The sequence below is a fragment of the Mobula hypostoma genome, chromosome 3 (genome assembly GCF_963921235.1).
Source record: "Mobula hypostoma chromosome 3, sMobHyp1.1, whole genome shotgun sequence".
Lineage (NCBI taxonomy): Eukaryota > Metazoa > Chordata > Chondrichthyes > Myliobatiformes > Myliobatidae > Mobula > Mobula hypostoma.
In genome coordinates this window covers 156,435,160-156,462,342 of record NC_086099.1, presented here as the reverse complement: position 1 = coordinate 156,462,342, position 27,183 = coordinate 156,435,160, and the positions used below count along the sequence as shown (strand labels likewise).

At 38.4% G+C, this 27,183-nt stretch overlaps 1 protein-coding gene across 10 annotated transcripts in view; it reads left to right on the top strand.

The window, feature by feature from the left end:
- cobl (cordon-bleu WH2 repeat protein) overlaps window positions 1-27,183 on the top strand; it is a 294,795-nt gene that overhangs the window by 194,264 nt on the left and 73,348 nt on the right. For all 10 annotated transcript variants that reach the window (XM_063043965.1, XM_063043967.1, XM_063043966.1 and 7 more), the window contains one exon: window positions 5,083-5,191. In XM_063043965.1, the coding sequence (XP_062900035.1) occupies window positions 5,083-5,191 (109 nt within the window). The remainder of the gene's footprint in view (window positions 1-5,082; window positions 5,192-27,183) is intronic.

Sequence of the window (27,183 nt, the reverse complement as noted above, 5' to 3'; positions counted from 1 at the left end):
CACGTGCCAGTCTGGTGGGTATAGATGGGTCATAATGGGTGAGCAGTTCGTTTGATGCTGTTAGTCTCCTTGAATGTTCTGTCACATCTTTCTGACCATTCCCACTTTGCTTCAGTCTGCAACCGTGTTTTCAATGGATGCAGCACTGTCGCAATGTTTGGGAGAAACTGGTGGGGGCAGTTTACAAAGCTCAAGTTTGACCTGAGTTGTGACACATTTTCCGGTTTGGGTGCATGCAGCACTGCTTCAGTCTTCTCTTGTGACATATGTAAGCCATGCTTGTCAATGACATGTCCACAATATAAGATTTCATTCTTGAAGAACTCAGTCCTCTCTCTGCGTGCAGACCATACTCGCTTAGCCTGGTAAGCACTTTACCAAGGTTCTGGAGGTGCGCTTCACTATTCTTACCAGTTATAATAATGTCATCAAGGTAACATTGTGCTCCTGGGATATCATGGAGCACTTGGTCTATTGCTGTTTGCCAAATTGCTGGAGCTGATGTGATGCCAAAGACAAGATGATTATCCTGGAAAAGTCCCTTGTGAGTGTTGATTGTGAGGAATTTCCTGCTTGACGACTCAATCTGCATTTGCAGATAGGCTTGTGACAAGTCAATCTTTGAAAACATCTCCCTGTCTGCTAAAGATGCAAAAATGTCTTCTATTCATGGCAGGGGATACTGCTGAGTACACAGCACAGGGTTGATGCTCACTTTGAAGTCCCCACATATGTGAACAGCTCTAGCCTTCCCTTACTTGATCACTGGGACAATTGGCATGGCCCAATCACTCCAGTGTACCTTGGCGAGAGTACTAGAAGCCTCCAAGCTCTGAAGTTCAGCATCCACTTTAGGACGTGGCGCATAAGACTCTGGATGTGCTTAATGGAATCTTGGTGTTGCTGCTTTATCCAGTTCAATTCTGGCCTTTGAGCTTACCAACACCCTTTTCAAACACCTTCTCATTAGCATTAAGCATCTGTGCCCGTATCTGGTTAGTGCTACCATTTGGGCTGCAGTTCCCTGTTATGACACATTGAGAGCTTTGATTGTGTGCCAGACTAATTGGATTTTTCTCAACCATTCACGTCCGAGTGGTACTGGCCCTCCACTTTTCAATACATAAAGGTCTATTGCTGTGTTTTGTCTCCGTATGTCACATTTACTTTAGGGAGACACTTTTTCAACTCTAAGTCTTTAACGTCAATGAGGTCTTTTCTATGAGTTTCTTAGAAAACAATCTTGTAGTCAGCCTCTGAAATTATAGCAAAGCTGACCCTATGTTCAGCTCCATTTTCAGTTTTACACCAGACACATCTGTTGTGATCCATATGATTTTGCAATCTGCTTCAGTGGTGCTATACTGTTGTAGGCATGACAGTTCACCTTTGTCAGACTCTGTGTTGTCTGATTCAGTTTCACATTTAGTCACTTATTGCATTTGTTTAGTTTTGTGTTTGAAACTTTTCACTCTGTGTGACCTTGTCTGTAACACTTCGCAAATTTTTACTTTGAACCAACGGTCATTTGAATCATGGGAAGATTAGTCACATTGATAACATTTTTGGTCTTTTTGCACCATTTAAGGACATTTTGTCTGTTTCACATTCTAAACTCCTTTTCTGTAGCTCTACTGTATCTTCTACTGCAGTCTCTAATGATATTGCAATGGTCAATGCCCATTCTAAGGTTAGGTCTCTTTCTGACAGTAGCCTCTTTTAAGTGCTTTGACAATGCATGCCATATACAAGCCTCCCTAATACATCAGAGAGTCTATCTCTAATGTCACACTATTAGAAACGTTTGCACTATTCTGCAATGTATTCAGAAATGTTTTCATCCTTTTGCTGGTTTCTTTTGTAAAATCTAAATCTCTCAACTATTGCTAGCATTTTAGGGCTCAAGTGATTTTGTAAAATACAGTATTGTAGAATATCTTGCTTGCTGGCTTTTCAAGAGTTAGTGAGTTGTGTAAGAGCTTGTACATTTTAGCATCCATTAAACTAAGGAGTGTGGACCCTCATCCACGTTGTTTGCGTTACAGTACAGTTCAACCCTTTCAATACATGATTCTTTGTCCTCATTAACACTATCAAATTCATCAACTTTCCCGACTAAGGGCCATCATCACATTATTTTCACTTTAAGTTTGGTAGTTGTGCATCCCTCACTGTGTATAATGCACTATTACTCATGCATCCCTTTGTAGCGTCCGTGACAGCTTTCTCCGTACTGATTCACACTCTCTCTTACTCTGAATTCTGTCATCTCGTATCTGTGGGTGCAGTTGGTGATATCCGCTGACATTCAGGTTCATACTCATCACCAGTTTGTTGTGTCTGTAGAAATACATATCAATTAAATAAAAGCATGCGCACGGGAGATGACTTTAAGTGGTATATTCACTTTTCAAAGAGAGAGAGACGTACATATCAAAGTTCATGGGTGAGTTATCAGTCAATAAGTCTTGGTGCTAAAAGAAGTAGATTGGTACATCACAGTTCCTTTCAAAGAAACACCTGCTCATGATATAAAACAGCTGGGCCTTTTGAACTGTGTTACTAATATGGCTGAAACCAACAAATTTGACTGAAGTTATGAATTAATCTTACTGGGCTACCTACACAATCATGTTGTGCTTACACATCCCGCTAAGAGAATTTCATTGAAATAAATGTAAAGCAAAGAAAATTAAGAGTGTATAGCAGTAAAATATTCCTTATCATTTATAATAGAAATTAGTAACATGCACTTTAGCTCCAGTAAAGTAAGAGGCCTTGATTATATTAAATTCACCAGTAGATGAGGTGGACTAGTTGTAACAATAGGATAACATCTATTCTGTTTTTAAGTTTTTTAATTAATTATTATTGAAAATCAACAAAAAATACATTAAAGTAGTTAAATCAACATATCAATATGTACAATAAGAGTTAAACTATCAAATAACTGATTAACCAAGCTAAACAGCATACCAATAATAATAAGAAAAAAACAAAATATTAAAAGTATTTTTTTGGAAAAAAGAAAGAAGGAAAAAAGAACTCCTACTAACTAAAAAAAACAAATTACTACTATCCCAAAAAAAACAAGAAAAAAAAAACCCATTGGGAGCACAACTCCTGAGCTATACACCATACAAGCTTCCATAAAAGAAAAAACATCAATCTGCCAACCAAATCCAATTACACAAGAATCAGAAGAGGACCATCTTAATTAACTCAAATCAAATGATAGTAGCGGGCAAAAGAACCCCACTTTTTCTCAAGGTCAAATCGAGAATCAAAAGTTCAACTAATTTTCTCCAAACTAGGACGTAACATCACCTGAGAGAACCATTGTATCAAAGTGGGAGCAGAGGCATCTTTCCATTTCAATAAAATAGCCCTTCTGGCCAATAATGTGACACATGCAATTACATGTTGGTCTGATATAGAAATACCGTGAATATATTGAGGAATTATACTGAACAAAACTGTCAATTTATTAGGTTGTAAATTAATTTTTAAAACTTCAGAAATTATAGAGAAAATAGATTTCCAAAACTATTTCAATACAGAACACAACCAAAACATGTGTCAAAATAGCCGTCTCAGTTTTACATCTATCACACTGACTATCAACATTAGGAAATATTTTAGACAGTCTCTCCTTTGTCAAATTGTAACAATGTACAATTTTAAATTGAATTAGAGGGTGACTAGCACAAATCGAAGAAGAGTTAACCAACTTCAAAATTTGCAACCAATCCTCTGTTATCAAGGTCACGTTAAGCTCTCTTTCCCAATCTTGCTTAATCTTAAGTAAAGGATAATTATACTGTTGTAATAGTAAATTATAAATTTTCCCAATAAAACCTTTCACTAAAGGATTCATTTTTAAAATATTGTCTAACAGGTCAGAATCTTGTATATATGGAAAATTACTTAAATATTCTTGTAAGAAATGTCTGACTTGAAGATATTGCAAGAAATGTAAGTGCGAGAGAGAATATTTAGTTACTACTTTCTCAAAAGACATCATGGATTTGTTTCAAGAAGGTCGATTGATGTCTTTTGAGGATAACATTTAAAATCTAGAGTTGCCTTAATAAAGTCCTTTGACCTGTTTCTCCTAATGGTGTTCCTCCTAAAATGAATACTTGTGGAGTGATCTGCTAAGTCCAGTTTTTCAGGCTGCAGTTATCAGCCTGTATGAGTGATGGGGACATGGCCTTCCCTACCACCCCACATGCATATACCTACATGCTAAAGGCATGTACACACATAGGCACATTGAAGACACACACCAAAGGCATTAGTGAGTTGCAGAATCTCTTTGAGAAACCATGCCAAACTTATTCAGCTATTTGAAAAATTTATCAAAGTTTGTGGGGTGCATGTTTTAGCTCCAACACTTTGAGCTAGAATTCAACAAATTGCAAGTCAGACAATTGTAAATTTAAAACATATATTCACGTGGTGATTAAGTGCTGCAGTTTCAAACGTGTCTTGCGATTTGTGAGTCAGAGCTTTGGTCATCTGAAAATGGACAAGGTGTTCCAAAAATTGCTGTAATGAGCCATCATGAGGAACATTAATTTTAATTGTTTGATTTGTTATGCATTACATCATTCAATTTGGAATGAATAAAATTTTTATGAGAAGCTCTCCAAGTTTTCAGGATGTCCATCTGCATGTATTGTGACCCTTTGTGGGTGGTCTGTTTTGTTTTTAATTGGATAGCTGATTAACTTTCTTCTGGCACAGATTTTGTGGTGAACTGTTGAACCAAGCTTTTTATGATTTTCCAGTCCGTTTGACAGATGTTTGATTTAATTTTTTATGGATATAAAATAAAAATCCTCAATAAGGAGTTTGATAAGATATTAAAAATAATTTATCAAGACAACCAACAATTTTTAATCAGGTGGTTTAGGAGAACTAAAGTATTTATTTACAGATTGACTAGGGTTTGTTGGTTAGTGAATAATAAAGTTGAACATTGTATAGTTACTATGTTGAGAACAAGAATGAAATGGAAGTATGAAATTTAAACTAGATGAAGCACATTTAAAGTTGTGTTTTATATTTTATATGCAGATTTGTACTGAATCACTAAATTCTATGCAGAAGAAACGACGTGCTCCAGCCCCACCACTGATCCCAAATAAATTGGAAGGAATAGAATTTGATCGAAGCAATAACATTGGTGAGTGAAAGCAATTCCTCCAATCAAACTTGATTTCTTTCCCTAGGTCAATCTTTCTGCAGAATGGCAAATAAAAGTACATTGATGGTTCTAAAGAGCAAGAAAAATTGATGAGCTTCTTTTTGTTTCTGAAAGAGCTACACCAGTTAAATCTGGCATAAAATTAAATCAATGACATGTGGTTCTAGGTAGCTTGTTAACCATTAGCTTGTATAATGCTCCAGCTTCTGAATTTTTGGAATATCATTTACAAATGTATGATTAACACAGTTTGTAATCATTGATGTTGGCTTCTTTGAATTTTGGTAAGCTTCAGGGAGTGTGAGCACCAGCAACTCTTTATAAAGACTGGATTATAACAGCAGCATGTGATAATCCTTTTAAATATCCACCAAAATGATTTGAATATTATTGGTGTGTTTGGTATTAGTGACTGGAGATATAAAATTGATTTTAAATTCAAAGCCATATTTTGCTGCAATTTGCTTTTATTTTTAGGATTTGGATATTATTGACAGAATCCGTGGCCCTACTTGTTTAGAGGTGCTGGTAGATAGGGAATTCTAGATTTTGACCTACTGACAAATCAACAATTAATTCTGATATGCTAAATTGGGCTGCACAAAAAATGACATCCATCTATACCCAGTGCCTGTTTATGATGCATCCGGGGTTGAATTCACAATACACTTTAATTTACTCCATCCAAAAGAACCTATAGAGCACAATAATGATAAAGTCATTTCTGTTACTGCTGACTAATAGCTAATATATGCAGCCCAAATCCTGGAAAAGAGTTTGCACAATCCTCTATCCTGATATCTGTCCCCCAATTGTTCGCTCGGTATGCAATACAGCAGGCAATTTATTTCATTAAGAAAATATAGTGTAAAAAGTGTAGAATGAAAATTTGTTTAAAGGAGCCTACTGATCTTTTGTTAATGTCTAAATCATGTTAAGAACTTAATTTATATGTTTTTGTAATGCTTAGATTTGTTCCTTCATCTGTTATCAAATGTTACATTGGATCACTTGAGGCTTTCAGTTATATCCCTCAAACATACTTATGACCCTACTTGATCCCCTATCTTAGTGTTGCTGGATCTCAAGTGCCACTAAAGCCTCCAAGCCTCCAAGACTGGCGCACTGCCAGTCCCAGGCAAACAATGCAATTCACCCCAATTAATGATTCCTCCTCCCCCCAACATACACACCTTCTACAGACAATGAGAACACGAGCCAGCCTGGAATGTCATCAGCCACATACACAAAATGCTGGAAAACTCAGCAGGCCAAGCAGCATCTGGGAAACAAGTACAGTCGATGGCCTGAAATGTCCGTTTTTACTCTTTTCCTAGATGCAGCCTAGCCTGCTGAGATCCTCCAGCATTTTGAGTATGTTGCTTGGATTTCCAGTATCTGCGGATTTTCTCTTGTTTGTGACTGGAAAGTCATCAGATTATGATTTAACTAACATGATGCCCAAGCATGGTGAGGTGATAGCTGAATGTAGGTCCTTTGAAAACTGCATTCCTCTGCAAACTTACCTTTTAAATTATATGTTAGAACTGATTGTCTCTCTTGTCTTTATTACACATTTTAAATTTTGTTCTACAAACTTCAAACTCAGAAATTTATTTTTCCCAAGTTTTTTTGTCTCATGATGACATAGTGTTAGCAAATTGATCTGGTACATTTTTTATCTTTCTCCTTACATAAATATGAAACCCAGGGAATATGTCATGACATAATGTAAGTTTTAGTTATACCTATTGAACTGAAGATTGTGAGAAGGAAGTTGCCTTCATTGTACTTTGAACATGAACCTCCTATAAAGCTTGAGTGTGTCTAACAGAAACAGGTAAGGTCAAAATTTCTTTTCTGATTGGATCTTCAGTTTTGAGCTGTCTCAGTTCTAGCTACTAGTGTGCAATAATTGCTAGCATGAAGCAAATGAAATACAATATTGAAATAGCAACAAGAAGTATTTAAGCCTTACCTGACAGTGTGTAATGTGCTGGAGTTGTAGTACAAATTGATGTAGGAACACAACTTAAGAAAGTTGAGAGATGTTGAGAAGTAAAGTGTAATTTCATTTGGATTTTGAGATTATTTTGATCCTGGGTCCTCTCTAGTTTAGAGAATGGAATATTTACAGAACATGATTCAGAAAACGGATTTGTTATAGAAACATAGAAAATAGGTGCAGTATGTAGTTGTCTATTCAGTAGCTGCACACAGAGTGATTTTATGGTTTGGTCAAACAATATCAAAGAACCAAATCCTTCAATGTGATAAATGACATAAACTTTTTACAAACATAGAAACATAGAAAATAGGTGCAGGAGTAGGCCATTCGGCCCTTCAAGCCTGCACCGCCATTCAGAACGATCATGGCTGATCATCCAACTCAGAACCCTGTACCTGCCTTCTCTCCATACCCCCTGATCCCTTTAGCCACAAGGGCCATATCTAACTCCCTCTTAAATATAGCCAACGAACTGGCCTTAACTGTTTCCTGTGGCACAGAATTCCACAGATTCACCACTCTCTGTGTGAAGAAGTTTTTCCTCATCTCGGCCCTAAAAGGCTTCCCCTTTATCCTCAAACTGTGACCCCGTTCTGGACTTCCCCAACATCGGGGACAATCTTCTGGCATCTAGCCTGTCCAATCCCTTTAGAATTTTATACGTTTCGGTCAGATCCTCCCTCAATCTTCTAAATTCCAGAGAGTATAAGCCTAGTCGATCCAGTCTTTCATCATATGAAATCATATGATCATATCATATCATATCCAGTCTTTCAGTCCTGCCATCCCAGGAATCAATCTGGTGAACCTTCCTGGTACCCCCTCTATGGCAAGAATGTCTTTCCTCAGATTAGGGGACCAAAACTGCACAAATACTCCAGGTGTGGTCTCACCAAGGCCTTGTACAACTGCAGTAGTACCTCCCTGCTCCTGTACTTGAATCCTCTTGCTATGAATGCCAGCATACCATTCGCCTTTTTCACCACCTGCTGTACCTGCATGCCCACTTTCAATGACTGGTGTATAATGACACCCAGGTCTCGTTGCATCTCCCCTTTTCCTACTTGGCCACCATTCAGATAATAATCTGTTTTCCTGTTCTTGCCACCAAAGTGGATAACCTCACATTTATCCACATTAAATTGCATCTGCCATGAATTTGCCCACTCACCTAACCTATCCAAGTCACCCTGCATCCTCTTAGCATCCTCCTCACAGCTAACATTGCCGCTCAGCTTTGTGTCATCCGCAAACTTGGAGATGCTGCATTTAATTCCCTCGTCTAAGTCATTAATATATATTGTAAACAACTGGGGTCCCAGCACTGAGCCTTGCGGTACCCCACTAGTCACTGCCTGCCATTCTGGAAAGGTCCCGCTTATTCCCACTCTTTGCTTCCTGTCTGCCAACCAATTTGCTATCCTCATCAATACCTTACCCCCAATACCGTGTGCTTTAAGTTTGCACACTAATCTCCTGCGTGGGACCTTGTCAAAAGCCTTTTGAAAATCCAAATATACCACATCCACTGGTTCTCCCCTATCCACTCTACTAGTTACATCCTCAAAAAATTCTATGAGATTCGTCAGACATGATTTTCCTTTCACAAATCCATGCTGACTATTATTTTGCCATGCTGATTATTTTGCTTGTTTTTGGAACCTACGAATTACAGATTGGTGTCTGGGGTACCTATTAACAATTGGAACATCTATTTGTGGATTGGATGCATATGCAGTTGTTTGGAGTTCCACATACACACAACGTTAAACTTACATGGCTGGACAAGTAATACTTGCAAAGAGGATACCTTAATGAAATACGTAAATAATAATCAGATACATAAAAGTTGATTGCTGGTTGATCTCTCCTAACCCTTGAAATGATTCTGCAAAGTTATTTCAAATTATGAAGGTTAAAGACAATAGAGAAGAGTTTACAGAACTGAAATGCATATGCTTGCAGACTTGTCTATACTTGCTAGCATCAATAACCTGCAAACCACACCCCAAATATAAACATGAGAAATTCTACAGATGCTGGAAATCCAAAGCAACACATAAACAATGCTGGAGGAATCCAGCAGGTCAGGCATCAAAAATGGAAATGAATGAACAGTTGATGTTTTGGGCTGAGACCTTTCTTCAGGACTGGAAAGGAAGGGGAAAAATTGCAGGAGAGGTGATAACCAGGTGAGATGAGGTACAGAGTGGGGAATAGATGAAGAGGACAGGGGAGGGAATTTTATTTTACTGGAAAGAAAAATTAATATTCATGCCATCAGGATGATGGCTACACAGACGGAATATAGGGTATTGCTCCTCCAATCTGAGGGTGGCCTCATCGTGGTATAAGAGGAGGGAACGGATCAAAATGTCAGAACAGAAATGGGAATCGGAATTAAAACATTTAGCCACCAGGAAGTTACAGTTTTGGTGGATGGAGCAGAGATGCTTGATAAAGCGGTCCCCCAATTGACGATGGGTCTCACCAATGTATAGGAGCTGCATTGGGAGCACTGGATACAATAGGAGACCCCAGCAATTTCTCAGGTGAAGTGTTGTCTCACCTGGAAGGACTATTTGGAGCCCTGAATGAGGTGAGGGAGGAGGTGAATGGGCAGGTGAATTGACTCAAGTGAGTCAAACCAGTTCAAAGGGAGATAAGGATCTGGCCAGAAGGAGCAACCTCAGCATTGCAGGACTGGAGCATGTTCAGGGAGGTGACTACCTATGACCAACATATGAACGTTGATAAATATGCAAGATCTGTGACTGACTACATAGAGAAGTGTACTGAGGACATCACTGTTATAAAGCACATCTCTGTGAGGACAAATCAGAAGCCATGGTTGAAAGCAGAGCTCTATGCAGTCATGAGACATCACGATGCTGCCTTCAGATCAGGGGATAAAGTTGCTCTCAGGTCAGTAAAGACTGTGTTTGTCTGCGCCATCAGGAAAGCAAGGTGGGATTATCCACAGAAAATATTCAGCCGTTTCTCTGACACCAGACATATGAGGCACATGTAGCAGGGCATTCAGACCATAATGGACTGTAAGTCCACCTGTGCATCAACAATAATGACACTTCTCTTCCTGATAGGCTGAATGTTTCTTACACATGGTTTAACATATTGGACGATGTGCTGGTGAGGAAGGTTCTTTATGTTCCTGTTAGATTGAAAGGAAAAGTTAAAAGTTTGAGAGAGCCATGGTTTTCAAGGGACATTGGAAACTTGGTTCAGAAAAAAAGAGAGATCTACAATAAATATAGGCAGCTTGGAGTAAATGAGGTGCTCGAAGAATATAAAGAATGTAAGAAGAATCTTAAGAAAGAAATTAGAAAAGCTAAAAGAAGATATGAGGTTGCTTTGGCAACTAAGGTGAAAATAAATCCAAAGGGCTTCTGCAGTTATATTAATAGCAAAAGGATAGTGAGGGATAAAATTGTTCCCTTAGAGGATCAGAGTGGACAGCTATGTGCGGAGCCAAAAGAGATGGCGGAGATTTTGAACAATTTCTTTTCTTCGGTATTCACTAAGGAGAAGGATATTGAATTGTGTAAGGTAAGGGAAACAAGTAGGGTAGTTATGGAAACTATGATAATTAAAGAAGAGGAAGTACTGGCACTTTTAAGGAATATAAAAGTAGATAAGTCTCCGGGTCTTGACAGGATATTCTCTAGGACCTTGAAGGAAGTTAGTGTGGAAATAACAGGGGCTCTGACAGAAATATTTCAAATGTCATTAGAAATGGGGATGGTGCTGGAGGATTGGCGTACGGCTCATGTGGTTCCATTGTTTAAAAAGGGTTCTAAGATTAAACCTAGCAATTATTGACCTGTAAATTTGACGTCCGTGGTGGGTAAATTAATGGAAAGTATTCTTAGAGATGGTATATATAATTATCTGGATAGACAAGGTCTAATTAGGAACAGTCAACATGGATTTGTGCGTGGAAGGTCATGTTTGACAAATCTTATTGAATCTTTGAAGAGGTTACTAGGAAAATTGGTGAGGGTAAAGCGGTGGATGTTGTCTATATGGACTTCAGCAAGGCCATTGACAAGGTTCCACACGGAAGGTTAGTTAGGAAGGTTCAATCATTAGGTATTAATATTGAAGTAGTAAAATGGATTCAACAGTGGCTGGATGGGAGATGCCAGACAGTAGTGGTGGATAACTGTTTGTCAGGTTGGAGGCCGGTGATTAGTGGTGTGCCTCAGGGATTTGTACTGGGTCCAATGTTGTTTGTCATATACATTAATGATCTGGATGATGGGGTGGTAAATTGGATTAGTAAGTATGCAGATGATACTAAGATAGGTGGAGCTGTGGATAATGAAGTAGGTTTTCAAAGCTAGCAGAGAGATTTAGGCCAGTTAGAAGAGTGGGCTGAAAGATGGCAGATGGAGTTTAATGCTGATAAGTGTGAGGTGCTACATTTTGGTAGGACTAATCAAAATAGGATATACATGGTAAATGGTAGGGCATGGAGGAATGTAGTAGAACAGAGGGATCTAGAAATAATGGTGCATAGTTCCCTGAAGGTGGAATCTCATGTGGATAGGGTGGTGAAGAAAGCTTTTGGTATGCTGGCCTTTATAAATCGGAGCATTGAGTATAGGAGTTGGGATGTAATGTTAAAATTGTACAAGACATTGGTGAGGACAAATTTGGAGTATGGTGTACAGTTCTGGTCACCAAATTATAGGAAAGATGTCAACAAAATAGAGAGAGTACAGAAGAGATTTACTAGAATGTTACCTGGGTTTCAGCACCTAAGTTACAGAGAAAGGTTGAGCAAGTTAGGTCTTTATTCTTTGGAGTATAGAAGGTTGAGGGGGGACTTGATAGAGTTATTTAAAATTATGAGGGGGATAGATAGAGTTGACGTGGATAGGCTTTTTCTGTTGAGAGTAAGGGAGATTCAAATCAGAGGACATGAGTTGAGAGTTAAGGGGCAAAAGTTTAGGTGTAACATGAGGGGGAACTTCTTTACTCAGAGAGTGGTAGCTGTGTGGAATGAGTTTCCAGTAGAAGTGGCAGAGGCAGGTTCGATTTTGTCATTTAAGAAAAAATTGGATAGGTATATGGACAGGAAAGGAATGGAGGGTTGTGGGCTGAGTTCAGGTAGATGGGACTAGGTGAGAGTAAGCATTCGGCACGGACTAGAAGCGCCGATAAAGCCTGTTTCCGTGCTGTAATTGTTATATGGTTATATAGTTATGGTTATAGGAATACCATTGAGAGTGTCCTAGGAATTGACCACAAGATGCTACAAAGGATTTTGAGGACTACTGAGAGGATTATCGGGGTCTCGCTTCCATCTATCCGTGACACTTATCAGGAGTGCTGCATGCGCAGGGCCTTTAGCATTGTCAGTGATCTTTCTCATCTGCCCAACAATCTCTTTAGCACCCTTACTGTCAGGCAAGAGGTACTGTAGCATTTGAGCTAGGACTGTTAGGATGGGAAACAGCTTCTTTCCCCAGGGCATGAGACTGCTGGACTCTCTGCCACCACCCAGATCCATGTATAAAGCACCAGTAGCATTATACTCTTATACTATTTACTTTTTAACTTGAGATATAAATGCATCTTATCATCTGTTAATATTACCTCATGTGCTTTTGTGTGAATACATATTGTGTTGTGCTCCCTGTTCTGGAGGAACGTTATTTCATTTGCCAAACTGACAAGAACTTGAACTCATATTGTGATAATGAGCAAGATCCTTGCTTGCAGCCACTACCTTTTTCCCAATTTCACCCCCCTCCCATCCCCCACTCCAGCCCCATCACCCTCAATCCTTGATGCCAGCTCAGGTGGGTATTTGTCGTGTTGCATCCAAGGTCAAAGTAAATTTATTATCAAAGCGATTATATGTCAGCACACACTCTGTCAAGATTCATTTTCCTGCAGGCGTTTACAGGAAAATTAAAGAATACAATAGAATTTATGAAAAATTCTATACATAAACAAAGATTGATATACAACCTATGTGCAAAATTGTTCAAGTAAATAAAAAATAAGTAAGTAAGCAAATAATCCTGAGAACGTGAATTATAGAGTCCTTGAAAATGAGCATGTAGGTTGTGAGCATATCAGTTCAGAGTTGATGTGAGTGAAGTTATCTTTACTAGTTCAGAAGCCTGATGGTTGTAGGGTAACATCTGTTCCTGAACCTGGTGGTGTGGGACCTAAAGCTCCTATACCTCCTGCCTGATGGTAGTAGTGAGATGAGAGTATGGCCGGGATGGTAGGAGTCCTTGATGATGTATAATGCTTTCTTGTGGCAGTGCTTCTTGTAAATGTGTCTAATGGTGATGGACTGGGTGATCTACCACTTTTTATGAACTTTTCTGTTCCTGGGTATTGGTGTTTCCATACCAGGCTGTGATGCAACCAGTCAGGATACCTGCCACTGTGCATCTAATGAAGTTTATCATCCTGAGATCCCTCCAGTGGAATTCTCAGTTATCCTGTGACATCTCGTCAGCTCTCAAACATTTCAAGCTTACCAATGTTTCATAATCGGACACATTTAAAAACCATTCCAAAAACCTTAATAATGTTTTAAAAGCTCGACTATAATAATGATGAACGAAAAGTACTTCAAAATCCAAAAATAAGTAATACATCAAAATGAAGCAATGGGGTTCAATTCATATGCTTGCTAGCTATAGTTGGCAAGAAGCCAAGCACTCTGCTGTGCTACTGGGCTCAATTGTGGGTGCAGCAGCAGAACAGGCAGTGAGGTGTAGCTTCAATATGTTTCTGACGTCTCCTTACACTGCACGTGCACAGCCATCTGACTTGTGTTGAAATGTGCACAGCTGCCCAAAATAGCTATCAATGACCACAGTTTAGAAGCGTGGGAAAAACTGCAGGATGATACAAAATTGGTCCTGTGGTTGACGGGGAGAAAGGATCTCCACTGTAAAAAAAAACTCGGGGATTGATCATTTAATGCAATAGTGATATTGGAATTCAGTCCAGAAATATTAGAGATAATGCATTTGACGATGCAAGGTACAATAAATGAGGAACAGAAGGGCTTTCCTTTGCATTTCAACATATGTCTAAAGACTGCAAGTTCAGGTAGGTAAGGTAGTTAAAATGGCTTACTGGATAACTTCAAGGCATTGTTCAGAGATGCAGGGAAGCCATGGTACTGATTACTTATATCAAGGTAGGGTATTGCCTACAGTTTTGCTTACCATATCACAGTGAGGATGTGATAACACTGGAGAAGTTAAGGAAAATTAGTGAATTTGTTTCTAGAACTGGGAGATTTTAGTTGTGAGGAAGGATCAACAAGGCTGGGTTTGTTCATGTATGATCAGAAGAGAATAATGGAAAATTTAATTGCAGATTTAATATCAGCTTTGGATATAGTAACACCATGATCTGTCCGTATTGCACGTTTGTGACAAATGTTGGTATGCACAACTGACCATTGAGTAATTTTGAAAAGCTCTTGAGAGCTCAGTGCGACCAAACACAGATCGTAGTGAGTCAATTTCTGCCCCCAAATGTGTACTATAAGGTGGATTTTCTGAAATGAGAATAATGCCATTCAGCTTCATCAGCTTATTTTACTAATTAGATCAGTTAATCTATTTGTCCCTCTTCACTTCATATTCCTCAAGGCTCTGGAATATTAAAAAAATCTTGTGAATTTTCCAGTTGAGCCTGCCAAAGCAAGTTTTTTTTTGAAGGGAAGAGTTCCTGATTTGTTTAAATCGTTTCTTGAAATCACTTCATAACAGTTGCTATAATATTATGTCATTTTACTTTGAAGTCACTGCACCAACAGAAATAGTTTCCCCTCTCTGACTTTATCTAACTTACTAAATCATATAATCACCTTAAACACCTCAATAAGATCACACATTAATCTTTTTTGCTTCTCACAACTAGATTTGGGAGATCACCCAAACTATATAATCAAGGAAAGAAGACGTCATCTACATTTCCTTAAACCCATAAGAGCAGGCAGATATTGCAGTGCAGGTTCCCTAAGCATTCAGTATCCCTACTCAAATGTTACAGAAACTTCCCTGCTAGAATTAGCCTGCTGGAGAATTGAAGCAACACACATCAAAGTTGCTGGTGAACGCAGCAGGCCAGGCAGCATCTCTAGGAAGAGGTACAGTCGACGTTTCAGGCCGAGACCCTTCGTCAGGACTAACTGAAGGAAGAGTTAGTACTAACTCTTACTATTCCTTCAGTTAGTCCTGACGAAGGGTCTCGGCCTGAAACGTCGACTGTACCTCTTCCTAGAGATGCTGCCTGGCCTGCTGCGTTCACCAGCAACTTTGATGTGGGTTGCTTGAATTTCCAGCATCTGCAGAATTCCTGTTGTTTGGAGAATTGAAGGATCTTTTAGGCTTTATGATCTGCACCTCATCCAGGTATATCTGATCCCTTAACAGTTCCTGTCCAAACTCTCCTATCAGTGTAACGTCTCTTCACTCATTTAATTGCAAACTTCCCTTGTGACTGGAAGAGTGTGGTTTTCATCTTGGATTAGAGAGATTAGCTATAAGGAGAGGTTGAACAAACATGAATTGTTTTATCCGGAGGGTAGGAGGCTGAGGGTGACCTGATAGAAGTGTGTAAATTTATGAAGGCATAGATACGGTAGATAAGTGTTTTTCCCCAGGTGGAAATATCAAATATTGGAAGGCAATGGTGATAGGGTCAGGTTTAAAGGAGATCTGTGAGGCAAGTTTTCCCACACAGAAAGTGATAGGTGCCTGGAATGCACTGCCAGCGAAGGTGATGAAAGCAGATAGAGTAGCAACATTTCAGATGCATGTAGACAGGCACAAAAATAGATGGGGAATGAAGGGACATAGACCACGTGCATCCAAATGTGCACTTCAAAATAGCATCATAGCCGGCATAGACATTTTGTCTCAAAGTCCTGTTCCTTTGCTGTGCTATGATGTCCTGTCTATCCCACAACCAAACTGGATGTCTTCTACTTTCTGCACTTTATCCAAGAATGTCACCTTACAGTTTTCTGTACCTATCCACACTCTTCTGCCGCTTAACTTTACAGTTGCCAACAAATTCATGTATACATAGCTTGATCCCTTCATCATAGAAGATATAAATTTTGTCAGCTCTATATATCATTAAAACACTACAGGTTCCATCTTGTCAATTGGATTTCATATTTCCTATTTCCCTGTGTCTGTCAGGTTGACTCCTGTTATATACCATTCTAGTTTTTTCTGCATTTCCTTCTGTATCACCATATTAGATACCTTCTGGCTGTTTGTACAATTAAAATCCTTAGTGCCTTATCCAGTGCAGTTTTAGTATACTCAAAACAATCTCACCTAGATGAGTTAGGCATTGCTGTCTCTGTATAGATGCTTACTGGCTCCAGTGATTTTGTTCATATTTCTTCAAGTGTTCTGCATCAGGTCTGTAACCTACTTAACTAGAGAATAATTAATGCTGACACGAGAAATATGAACAAATGTTTTGTTTCCCAGTACTGACTCCTTTAGTATTAATAATAAATTTCATCCTTCATCAATCACAAAGGTTCCATGTCGGCTCTCATAACATTCTAACATTCCATTAAATGATAATGTATATGTCACTATGTCCAGGTTCCCAGGTGTGAAAAACATATTTCAGGGGAAAACTCACTAAGTTAGTCTAAGATGGCTTGTTATTAACAGTCAATAAAGGAGCATAACTTATCAAACATATCAAAGCTAAATTGTGCCTAATACAGCAGTTCACAAAGCTAGCTTAATGTTCTGCCTATGATATAAGATACATTTATAGTTTCATTGAAAATAGAGCAAGTCTTTTGGTTGGAACTCGTCCAATTTATGTAAACGTTTTCTTCCTCTTAACTGTCATGAATCCAAATTTTATTTTTTCGTCTCTTGCTTCTTATATTGTTACATTCTTCCTTTTCAGGGTGTAGGTTCCCTCCATGTACACTGCCTGACCTCCTAAGTTTGTGATTTTTTAAAAATAATAGCAATTTGGATAAAGAGTGGAGAGAGATTCCCATTTGTATTATACACATTAGCTTGAACCAACCCCCTTCAAGAGGAAAATATGGAAGGAAAAGAATCTGTGGCTAGAGCTAATCATATTATCTCCATAGACAGACCCGAACATTTTTTATGGAGCAAAAATTCATCTTTCTGATTTCTAATGAAAAGTCATTGAATGTTTTTAGTTCATCCACAGAGTTTGCCTTTATTTTCATGTCTTAGTTTGACTAATGTATCATGGTATACAAAGAAAAGGAAGGTACACAAAAATGACAGATTCTAGGTTGCTTTGAATTAACTGTTTCAATATGCAAAATGCTTTATTCAGGAAAATTATGATAACACATACTGCTTCACAGTTATCAATGTATTTTGTTGCACAAATCCTTATTAAACTACAGTGTGTAAAATCACACAACTTTTATAAAAGATCTTGCTTTGAAACACCTTATATTTATGACAGAAATATTGTTGGCCTCATTGTTAAAATACTAGGTGGATGTGCAATATTTTCTTGTAGAGCTTTGCAAAAGTCCAACATTGAAACTGCATAAGATGAACTGCTGTGGATGTTTTGCCACTTTTTCCACATGGCAAGCTATTTCTTGAAACACAGCTGATGCCAAGTTTATAGTTGGCTAATGTATTGCATATTCATCAGTGCTATTTACAACTGTCACTGAGGTTTGGTGCATGATATCTGCTGTGTAACCAAAGAAAGTGACATTGGCCCATAAACTATCCTAAAACATTTAAGTGTTTTATAACAGCAAAATAGAAGTTATCCTCTTTCATTTACCTACATTTCGCTTGTGAACCATGCCTATTCACTTATCAATGGCCAACATTTGCATCTTAAATCAATTCTGCCTTACAAATAAATACTTAGTTTCTTACTCTTGGTTCCTTTAAACTGCAGAGCTAATTTCAAATACATTCCTCTATGCTTTGGGATTTTAGCTGTTTTCATTTGATGGACTGAGATAGGAGCAGTTAGACTGGCAAATTATTCCCACTATTTAAACTCCCTGTATAAAGCTGAACTATTTTTTGTTTTTTCTAATTAATGCAATATTTCTGCATTGAAGAAAAATCTTGTTTTCTTTTGTTTTAATTTGCTTATGTATAAGCAATCATTTAAAAATGTATTTTCCTCCCTTCTTTTCCCGATCATAGTGGTCAAATATCTTCCAAGAATTATATTCACTATATAAAATGGAGAAGTTGAGAGCTACTTCAGTTCAAGTTAGTTATTCAATTTGCTTTGCAATTTGCCCACAGTTATCTTTGCTTTAGGCACCAATAACTGGAACTGATATGGTAGTAAATAAAAGACTCATTTCTGTAAAGTTGAATCTCATAATACCAGCAATGTTGGAAACATGTGTTTTATAATAGGCTACAGTTACTTCCAAAATAGATTATGCCATCCAATTCAATCAACTGTCGTTTTTCTTCAGTCATGAGATTATTTTTATGTGCGTGTAAAAACTTGTTTTTATCTTTCTCTTCACTGTCCTCTTTTCCAGTCACCTGCTGTGCACCTGTTCCTATGCGGGTCAATCGCCTCTGACAACCTTTGCTTCTGGTTTTGAACTCTCCCTGCAGTGAACTTTCCTGTGTTCATCTGAATTCATCTGAACTTTTATCATACTTTCCTGTTGATGGCTCATCTTTCACCTGCAAAGAACTTGGGATGATTGTTTCTTTCTGTGATATTATAATATTAAGTATGCTAATTTTCCAATATTATTATTTACAACTTGCTCAGTGAAAGACTTCTGAATTAATAGGTATCCGGACTCAACTTCGGGCTGTGGATTGCATATGTCATATAATATTGCCTTAGAAAAAAATCAAACATATTTCCCTCAGTTTAAATTTGTAACTTACTGTTGATCATTGTGTTGGATGAGAATTTATTCGGGGATAATGTATGATCCATAAAAATGATCCATTACAAACTGCAAGATTTACAAATCAAGTAGTGTGGCTGAATTTAAGGTGAATGAATACAAAGGGAAGGGGTTTCCTGTGAAGTACTTAGCCGCAGTTTGAATACCCCTGCTTTTGTACATTGGTGTTTCTGCTTCTCAGTATTATTTAATGTTCTGTACACTTAAATAGCTAGTTCATTCAGTGTCTCCAATGTAAATTCTACTAGGTCACATTCCTGGCACGGAGCTTGAGCTGCTGGGAGTGCATACTGGAATTTGAGCAGGAGCTCAAAAGTATTTTCTAATTACTGATTGACAAAAACTCCAGAAGGATCAGCTTGCCTCTGTGCCCATGTTCTCGATGCATTCTTGCAGACAAAGTTCTGGACTGGGTTTACAACTATGTCAAACTTCCCTTACAATAATGAAGTACTGTACTGTATTCATTTGTTTCTTTTATGAATAACTATTGGTATTGATATGGTGCCTATGCTTTTTATGTTTATCCCATTGATACCACAATTATATTGCTAATGATTTCATATTAAGAAATATTGTGAAGGTTGAGCATATCCTGGGTTTAATTTCAAATGCTTCAAAAATGATCTCATGTATTTTTAGTTTTTAAAATATTGTACAACAGGTTTTTTCCTTTTATTCCACCCTACTAGTCTAGCATGTGAATACATCTGTATATTGGAAATATGCCCAATGTCGTGACATTGTTTATAATGTTGGACTTGTTAACTGTGTGGCTTTGCATGGCCCAAACTGCTCTTCCTTTGTGTGACTGTTCACAATGTTGAAACTAATTAGTTAACTAATTGGCCTGGAAAATTGCTAATAATCATGCAAATTCCTGGAAGAAACCAAAATAAAAATCTTCGGTTTAGACAAGAGGGAACTGCTTAAACTGGAAGTACAATTTTACTTCATGTGAAAATACTCAGTTATGGAAGATATCTGTTGTGGCTCAAAAATATGTTTTTGACAAACGTTAATGGAAAGAACAGTATCATTATGTATTTAATACTTTGATTATTTTGTAGTCTTGAAGATATCATATAGTAGTCATATCATGGTGCCACCAAACTCGAGGAGCAGTTTGTTCTTTAAAAACGCTTTCCTGATATGAAGGTTGCTTCCTGCAGAAAATGCTATTATCATCCAGTTAGATTTCATTGGGGCAGTATAGAATTGGTTATAATCTAATTAAACTCAAATACACAAATGTTAAAGTATAATATCTTTAAAGTATTGATGGAAGAGGTTTGAGATGATGTGATTGTGATATTGTCTGAAGTAGCAGTGATCATGAAGTGAAACAGCCAACTTGTGAGACTTAGGACAACAAACACTTTGTTGGCTTCCTTGGGTATTGAAAAATTAATACTGTTTTTATCAATGCCCTTTTGAAGTTAATGCAAGTTGCACTGTATTTAGTGCACAAAGTAGTAGTTTTCATAAAGGAATGATATTAATTCATGACTTTTTTTAAGGAAGTGCCAAAAGCATTTTGCTGTGTTTTCTTACTTTGCATATAATTATAGATGCAGTTTCTTGCTTCAAGCATGTGACTCAGAAAACAAAAATTTTCAGATTTAAGGAATGGCACAGAACTGAGTGTGTTATCTTGTTTGAAGTTTATAATTTCACGAGTATTATTGGCTCAGAAATAAACCAAAAGCACTCAAGCAGATGGGAGCAAGTTGGCAGCTTGATTATTGTTTGAGCATTATATAATTTAGTTGTGGTCTTTCAAAACTTTTAACCACAGCATAGTATCAGAAGTTTTATTTGTATTCTTTTATAGTTTGAGAATGCAATAACATCTTATTGTTACTTTTCCAAATTCAATAAAGCTTTTCACGAGAAAGGGATGATTTTGTTATATATTTTGGAAAGGAGAAAACTATTATTTTCAAACCACTTGTAAAATGAAATCATTTTGAAGCATTAAATGCAGTGTCTTTTAGGCTTTACATTTCTTAGTCCTATTGTGTAAAAGCAATGGAGCATGAGCTATTAATGTATGTGTGAGATTTACATCTGAAACTTTAACAAATGCTTCACTGAATTTTAAGGATGATACTCAAATTTGGTTTTGAGATTAGGCACATTTGGAAAAGTATTATAAAATCTACAATCTCCATATCAGCTAAAAATAAATAATTTTAAGTAAAGCCAGAAATGAGGATTCATTCCAATTTTAATCATACAAGAAACTTGAAAAATCTTATTATTACTGAGAAAGCTCCACACTTTTAAATGTTGAGTATAACCCTTAAAACAGTTTCAATGAAGTTGTGTAAATTTGCATTGTTCTTTAAAAATCCTCCTTAAGTATATCAGGGAATTCTGCGGCATTATAAGGACTGGGACTCATACTATTAAGAGTAAAATGTTTGTTTTACCATTGGAGTGCATCTTATGGCATGATGTGTGCTTCAAGCTTTAATGGCCATACACCTCCTGTGATCACTTGAAGGTTGATTGTGAAGCATTCAGGTCAATTATTAGTTAGGCACACATGCAATTTTTAGTTACATGTATCTTGAAGCACAACATTTGAAGTCAGTTGGAGGATACTTGTGAGCAGCAAAATCTAAATATATAATTAACTTCTCAATTTTTAATTAACTTTTTTTATTATAATACTTTCAACTGTGATATAGGAGTTTACCAGAACAATAATTCTGTGAGGTCAGGGCATTGCTTAACTAATGAGTAAAGCATTTCTCCTCATTTGGCCATGGTATTGGATTTTGTAAGGAGAACTTTCTAGCATTATCTGGGCTGGATGCATCTTTGTCATTTCCATATCTGGCACATAGGTTGGTGATTGGGGTCACTCCAATTTCAATAGTATGTTTAAACAAGTGTAGAGTGTTTCACTTTAACTTTATTCAAAGTTCAAAGTAAATTTATTATCAAAGTACATGTATGTCACGATATACAACCCTAAGATTCGTTTTCTTGTGGGCATACAGAATAATAACCATAACAGAATCAATGAAAGACCAACCAACTAGGGCACTCATCCAGTGCAGAAACAACAAGCCGTGCAAATACAAAGAGAGGAAATAATAATAATAAATAAATAAGCAATAAATATCAAGAACATGAGATAAAGATGCCCCTGAAAGTGAGTCCATTGGACATGGAAGCATTTCAGTGATGGGGCAAATGAAGTTGAGTGAAGTTATCGCCTTTGGTTCTAGAGCCTGATAGTGGAGGGTTAATAACTGCTCCTCTACCTGGTGGTGTGAGTCTTGGAGCTCTTGTGCCTTTTTCCTGATGGCAGCAGCAAGAAGAGAGCATGTCCTGGTATTTCATTTTATGTTTTTCCCACTGCTGTATTTAAAAAAAATGTACTTGGAGGTGATGAGAAAAGAATAATGTTGTTTAAATCTGCAACAAGAACAATGTGATTTAATGGAAACTTCCCTTTCATCTTGGATATTGTTTTCTTTGGGATGGAGAGATGTGTGTGTATATAGATGGGATATATTGAATTGAATTGACTTCATTTCTTACATCCTTCACATACAGGAGGAGTAAAATCTTTACATTATACTCCATCTAAATGTGCAATGTACAATCATAGTAATTTATAATAAATAGAACAGTCAAGGCAACACAGAGTACACTCAAATCAGCTTGAGTTAATCAGTCTGATGACCTGGTGGAGGAAGCTGTCCTGAAGCCTGTTGGTCCTGGCTGTTATGCTGAGGTACTGCTTTCCGGATGGTAGCAGCTGGAATCGATTGTGGTTGGGGTGACTCAGATCCCTAATGATCCTACGGGTCCTTTTTACACACATGTCCTTGTAAATGTCCTGAATCACGGGAAGTTCACAACTACAGATGCACTGGGCTGTCCACACCACTCTCTGCAGACTCCTGCGATTAAAGGAGGTACAATTCCCACACCAGGCAGTGATGCAGCTCTCTAATATGCCTGTGTAGAAAGTTCTTAGGATTTGTGGCCCATACCAAACTTCCTCAACCATCTGAGGTGAAAGAGGCGCTGTTGTGCTTTTTTCACCACACAGCTAGTGTGTACAGACCACGTGAGGTCCTCGGTGATGTGGATGCCAAGGAACTTAAAGCTGTTTACCCTCTCAACCCAAGATCCATTGACGTCAATAGGGTAGGCAGCATCTCTAGGAAGAGGTGCAGTCGACGTTTCAGGCCGAGACCCTTCGTCAGGACTAACTGAAGGAAGAGTGAGTAAGGGATTTGAACGTTGGAGGGGGAGGGGGAGATCCCAAAATGATAGGAGAAGACAGGAGGGGGAGGGATGGAGCCAAGAGCTGGACAGGTGATTGGCAAAAGGGATAAGAGAGGATCATGGGACAGGAGGTCCGGGAAGAAAGACAAGGGGGGGGATCCCAGAGGATGGGCAAGGGGTATATTCAGAGGGACAGAGGGAGAAAAAGGAGAGTGAGAGAAAGAATGTGTGTATAAAAATAAGTAACAGATGGGGTACGAGGGGGAGGTGGAACTCAGGTTGGAGGAACAACACCTTATATTCCGTCTGGGTAGCCTCCAACCTGATGGCATGAGCATTGACTTCTCTAACTTCCGCTAATGCCCCACCTCCCCCCCGTACCCCATCTGTTACTTATTTTTATACACACATTCTTTCTCTCACTCTCCTTTTTCTCCCTCTGTCTCTCTGAATATACCCCTTGCCCATCCTCTGGGTCCCCCCCGCCTTGTCTTTCTTCCCGGACCTCCTGTCCCATGATCCTCTTGTATTCCCTTTGCCTATCACCTGTCCAGCTCTTGGCTCCATCCCTCCCCCTCCTGTCTTCTCCTATCATTTTGGATCTCCCCCTCCCCCTCCAACTTTCAAATCCCTTACTCACTCTTCCTTTAGTTAGTCCTGACGAAGGGTCTCGGCCTGAAACGTCGACTGCACCTCTTCCTAGAGATGCTGCCTGGCCTGCTGCGTTCACCAGCAACTTTGATGTGTGTTGCTTGAATTTCCAGCATCTGCAGAATTCCTGTTGTTGACGTCAATAGGGGTTTGCCCGTCTCCATTCCTCCTGTAATCCACAACCAGCTCCTTTATTTTTGCGACATTGAGGGAGAGGTTGTTTTCTTGACAGAGAGATGACTTCTTCCTTGTAGGCCACCTCGTTATTGTTTTGAGATTAGGCCAATCAATGTAGTGTCGTCAGCAAATTTAATTGGCAGATTAGAGCTGTGGGTGGCGACACAGTCATGGGAGTAAAGGAGGGGACTTAGTACTCATCCCTGAGGGGCTCCTGTATTGAGATTCAGAGGGGTGGAGGTGAGGGAGCCCACTCTTACCACCTGCCAGCGATCTGACTGGAAGTCCAGGATCCAGCTGCACAAGGCAGGGTGAAGGCCGAGCTCTCTGAGCTTCTTGTCGAGCCTGGATAGAACTATGGTGTTGAATGCTGAACTGTAGTCCAAGAACAGTATTCTCACATAAGCATCCTTCTTCTCCAGATGTGTAAACACACACACACACAGTTTGACTAGAAATCAGTATTAGTAAATCCCTAGTTGAGTGCTTTGGTTATTTTGTTCTTTCATTACTTGGATGTGCCCTTATGGTATAAATGCACATTCGGATTATAATGCAGCAGTCCATGTACCCACTAAGCTGTTTTGGTGCTCAACTCAACAAGCTATTTGGTTCAGTTTTACTTCTGCCCCTATAGAGAACAGTATCATGTATTCTTTGTCCTTAATTCAAAATGCTTGATCATACTGAAAATTGTATTTGAATGTCCCAATTTGAAGGAATGCTCCCTCACCTGTAACCCTTTACCCTTTGCTTGAGAATGAACGTAAATTTCCACTTAAATTTAATGAGATATAGAATTCACACAATAATTAACACAGTTAGTTTGAATCACTGTTCTTCTGATCAAACATTGAAACACTTAGATATCAAACTCCATACAGGTTTATTTCAAAGGTTAATTTCATTCCATATCATTATATACTGCTCAAGTATTAACATGGCAAATCTGACTCATATATTGCAGACTTAAATACATGTTGCTGCAAATTCAGTTAAATATGATTTATCTTTATACTTATCAATTTGTGAATCAGTAGTTTTAATTTGATCCTTTCTTTATGTTTCTTTAAAGTAAATTGGAAAGCATCTTTTCAGTTTGCAGGACCTTTTTGTAATTTGTTTCATAATGCTTCATCAATTTTCAGCTGCATATTTCATTCATCACTGATAATTGATGTTTCATTATCAAGCTGCTTTGTCTTGATAATACAGAATCTATTTATTTTAGTGTTGTTGGAGCACTCTTCCAGGTTCTCCAGCTTTATTAATCATCTTGTAAAAGATGGAAAGCTTGAGGAGTTAGAAATAGGATCCCCTGCTGCTTCATTTTCTGTCTCTAACCAATTTATGTACCTGGTACATTAAAACTGATCGTCATTGGTGTTTTACTTTACTTAACTTTATTGTCGCCAAACTTTATTATCAGGATGTATGACTGTGTGATTTATTGAGTGGGTAGTTAGAATCTCCTGTTCGTGAGATTTTTACTTGTCACATTCATCTGTAAGTGCCCCCAGTAATGATATCCATTTTACTGAACTTGTGCTTTCTCCCATTGCACTGCGACATCTGGCTTTTTAACTTGGCAATTTGTGAAGAATGTATCCAACACTACTAATCATGTGACCCTGTGCAGAACGTACTTGCAAAGGGAGCAGAATTATTGGTTCACTGGACCTCCAATCTTCCTATAGATGCTGCTTGGCCTCCTGCGTTCACCAGCAACTTTGATGTATGTTGGTTGAATTGAAAGTGCAGATTGTTATTAATGATTATGATATAGTTGGGATCACAGAGACATGGCTCCAGTGTGACCAGGGATGGGAGCTCAACGTTCAGGGATATTCAATATTCAGGAGGGATAGACATGAAGGAAGGGGAGGTGGGGTGGCGTTGCTGGTTAAAGAAGAGATTAACGCAATAGAAAGGAAGGACATAAGCCGGGAAGATGTGGAATCGATATGGGTAGAGCTGCGTAACACCAAGGGGCAGAAGACGCTGGTGGGAGTTGTGTACAGGCCACCTAACAGTAGTAGTGAGGTCGGAGATGGTATTAAACAGGAAATTAGAAATATGTGCAATAAAGGAACAGCAGTTATAATGGGTGACTTCAATCTACATGTAGACTGGGTGAACCAAATTGGTAAAGGTGCTGAGGAAGAGGATTTCTTGGAATGTATGCGGGATGGTTTTTTGAACCAACATGTCGAGGAACCAACTAGAGAGCAGGCTATTCTGGACTGGGTTTTGAGCAATGAGGAAGGGTTAATTAGCGATCTTGTCGTGAGAGGCCCCTTGGGTAAGAGTGACCATAATATGGTGGAATTCTTCATTAAGATGGAGAGTGACATAGTTAATTCAGAAACAAAGGTTCTGAACTTAAAGAGGGGTAACTTTGAAGGTATGAGACGTGAATTAGTTAAGATAGACTGGCAAATGACACTTAAAGGATTGACGGTGGATATGCAATGGCAAGCATTTAAAGGTTGCATGGATGAACTACAACAATTGTTCATCCCAGTTTGGCAAAAGAATAAATCAAGGAAGGTAGTGCACCCGTGGCTGACAAGAGAAATTAGGGATAGTATCAATTCCAAAGAAGAAGCATACAAATTAGCCAGAGAAAGTGGCTCATCTGAGGACTGGGAGAAATTCAGAGTTCAGCAGAGGAGGACAAGGGGCTTAATTAGGAAGGGGTAAAAAGATTATGAGAGAAAACTGGCAGGGAACATAAAAACGGACTGTAAAAGCTTTTATAGATATGTAAAAAGGAAAAGACTGGTAAAGACAAATGTAGGTCCCCTGCAGACAGAAACAGGTGAATTGATTATGGGGAGCAAGGACATGGCAGACCAATTGAATAGTTACTTTGGTTCTGCCTTCACTAAGGAGGACATAAATAATCTTCCAGAAATAGTAAGGGAC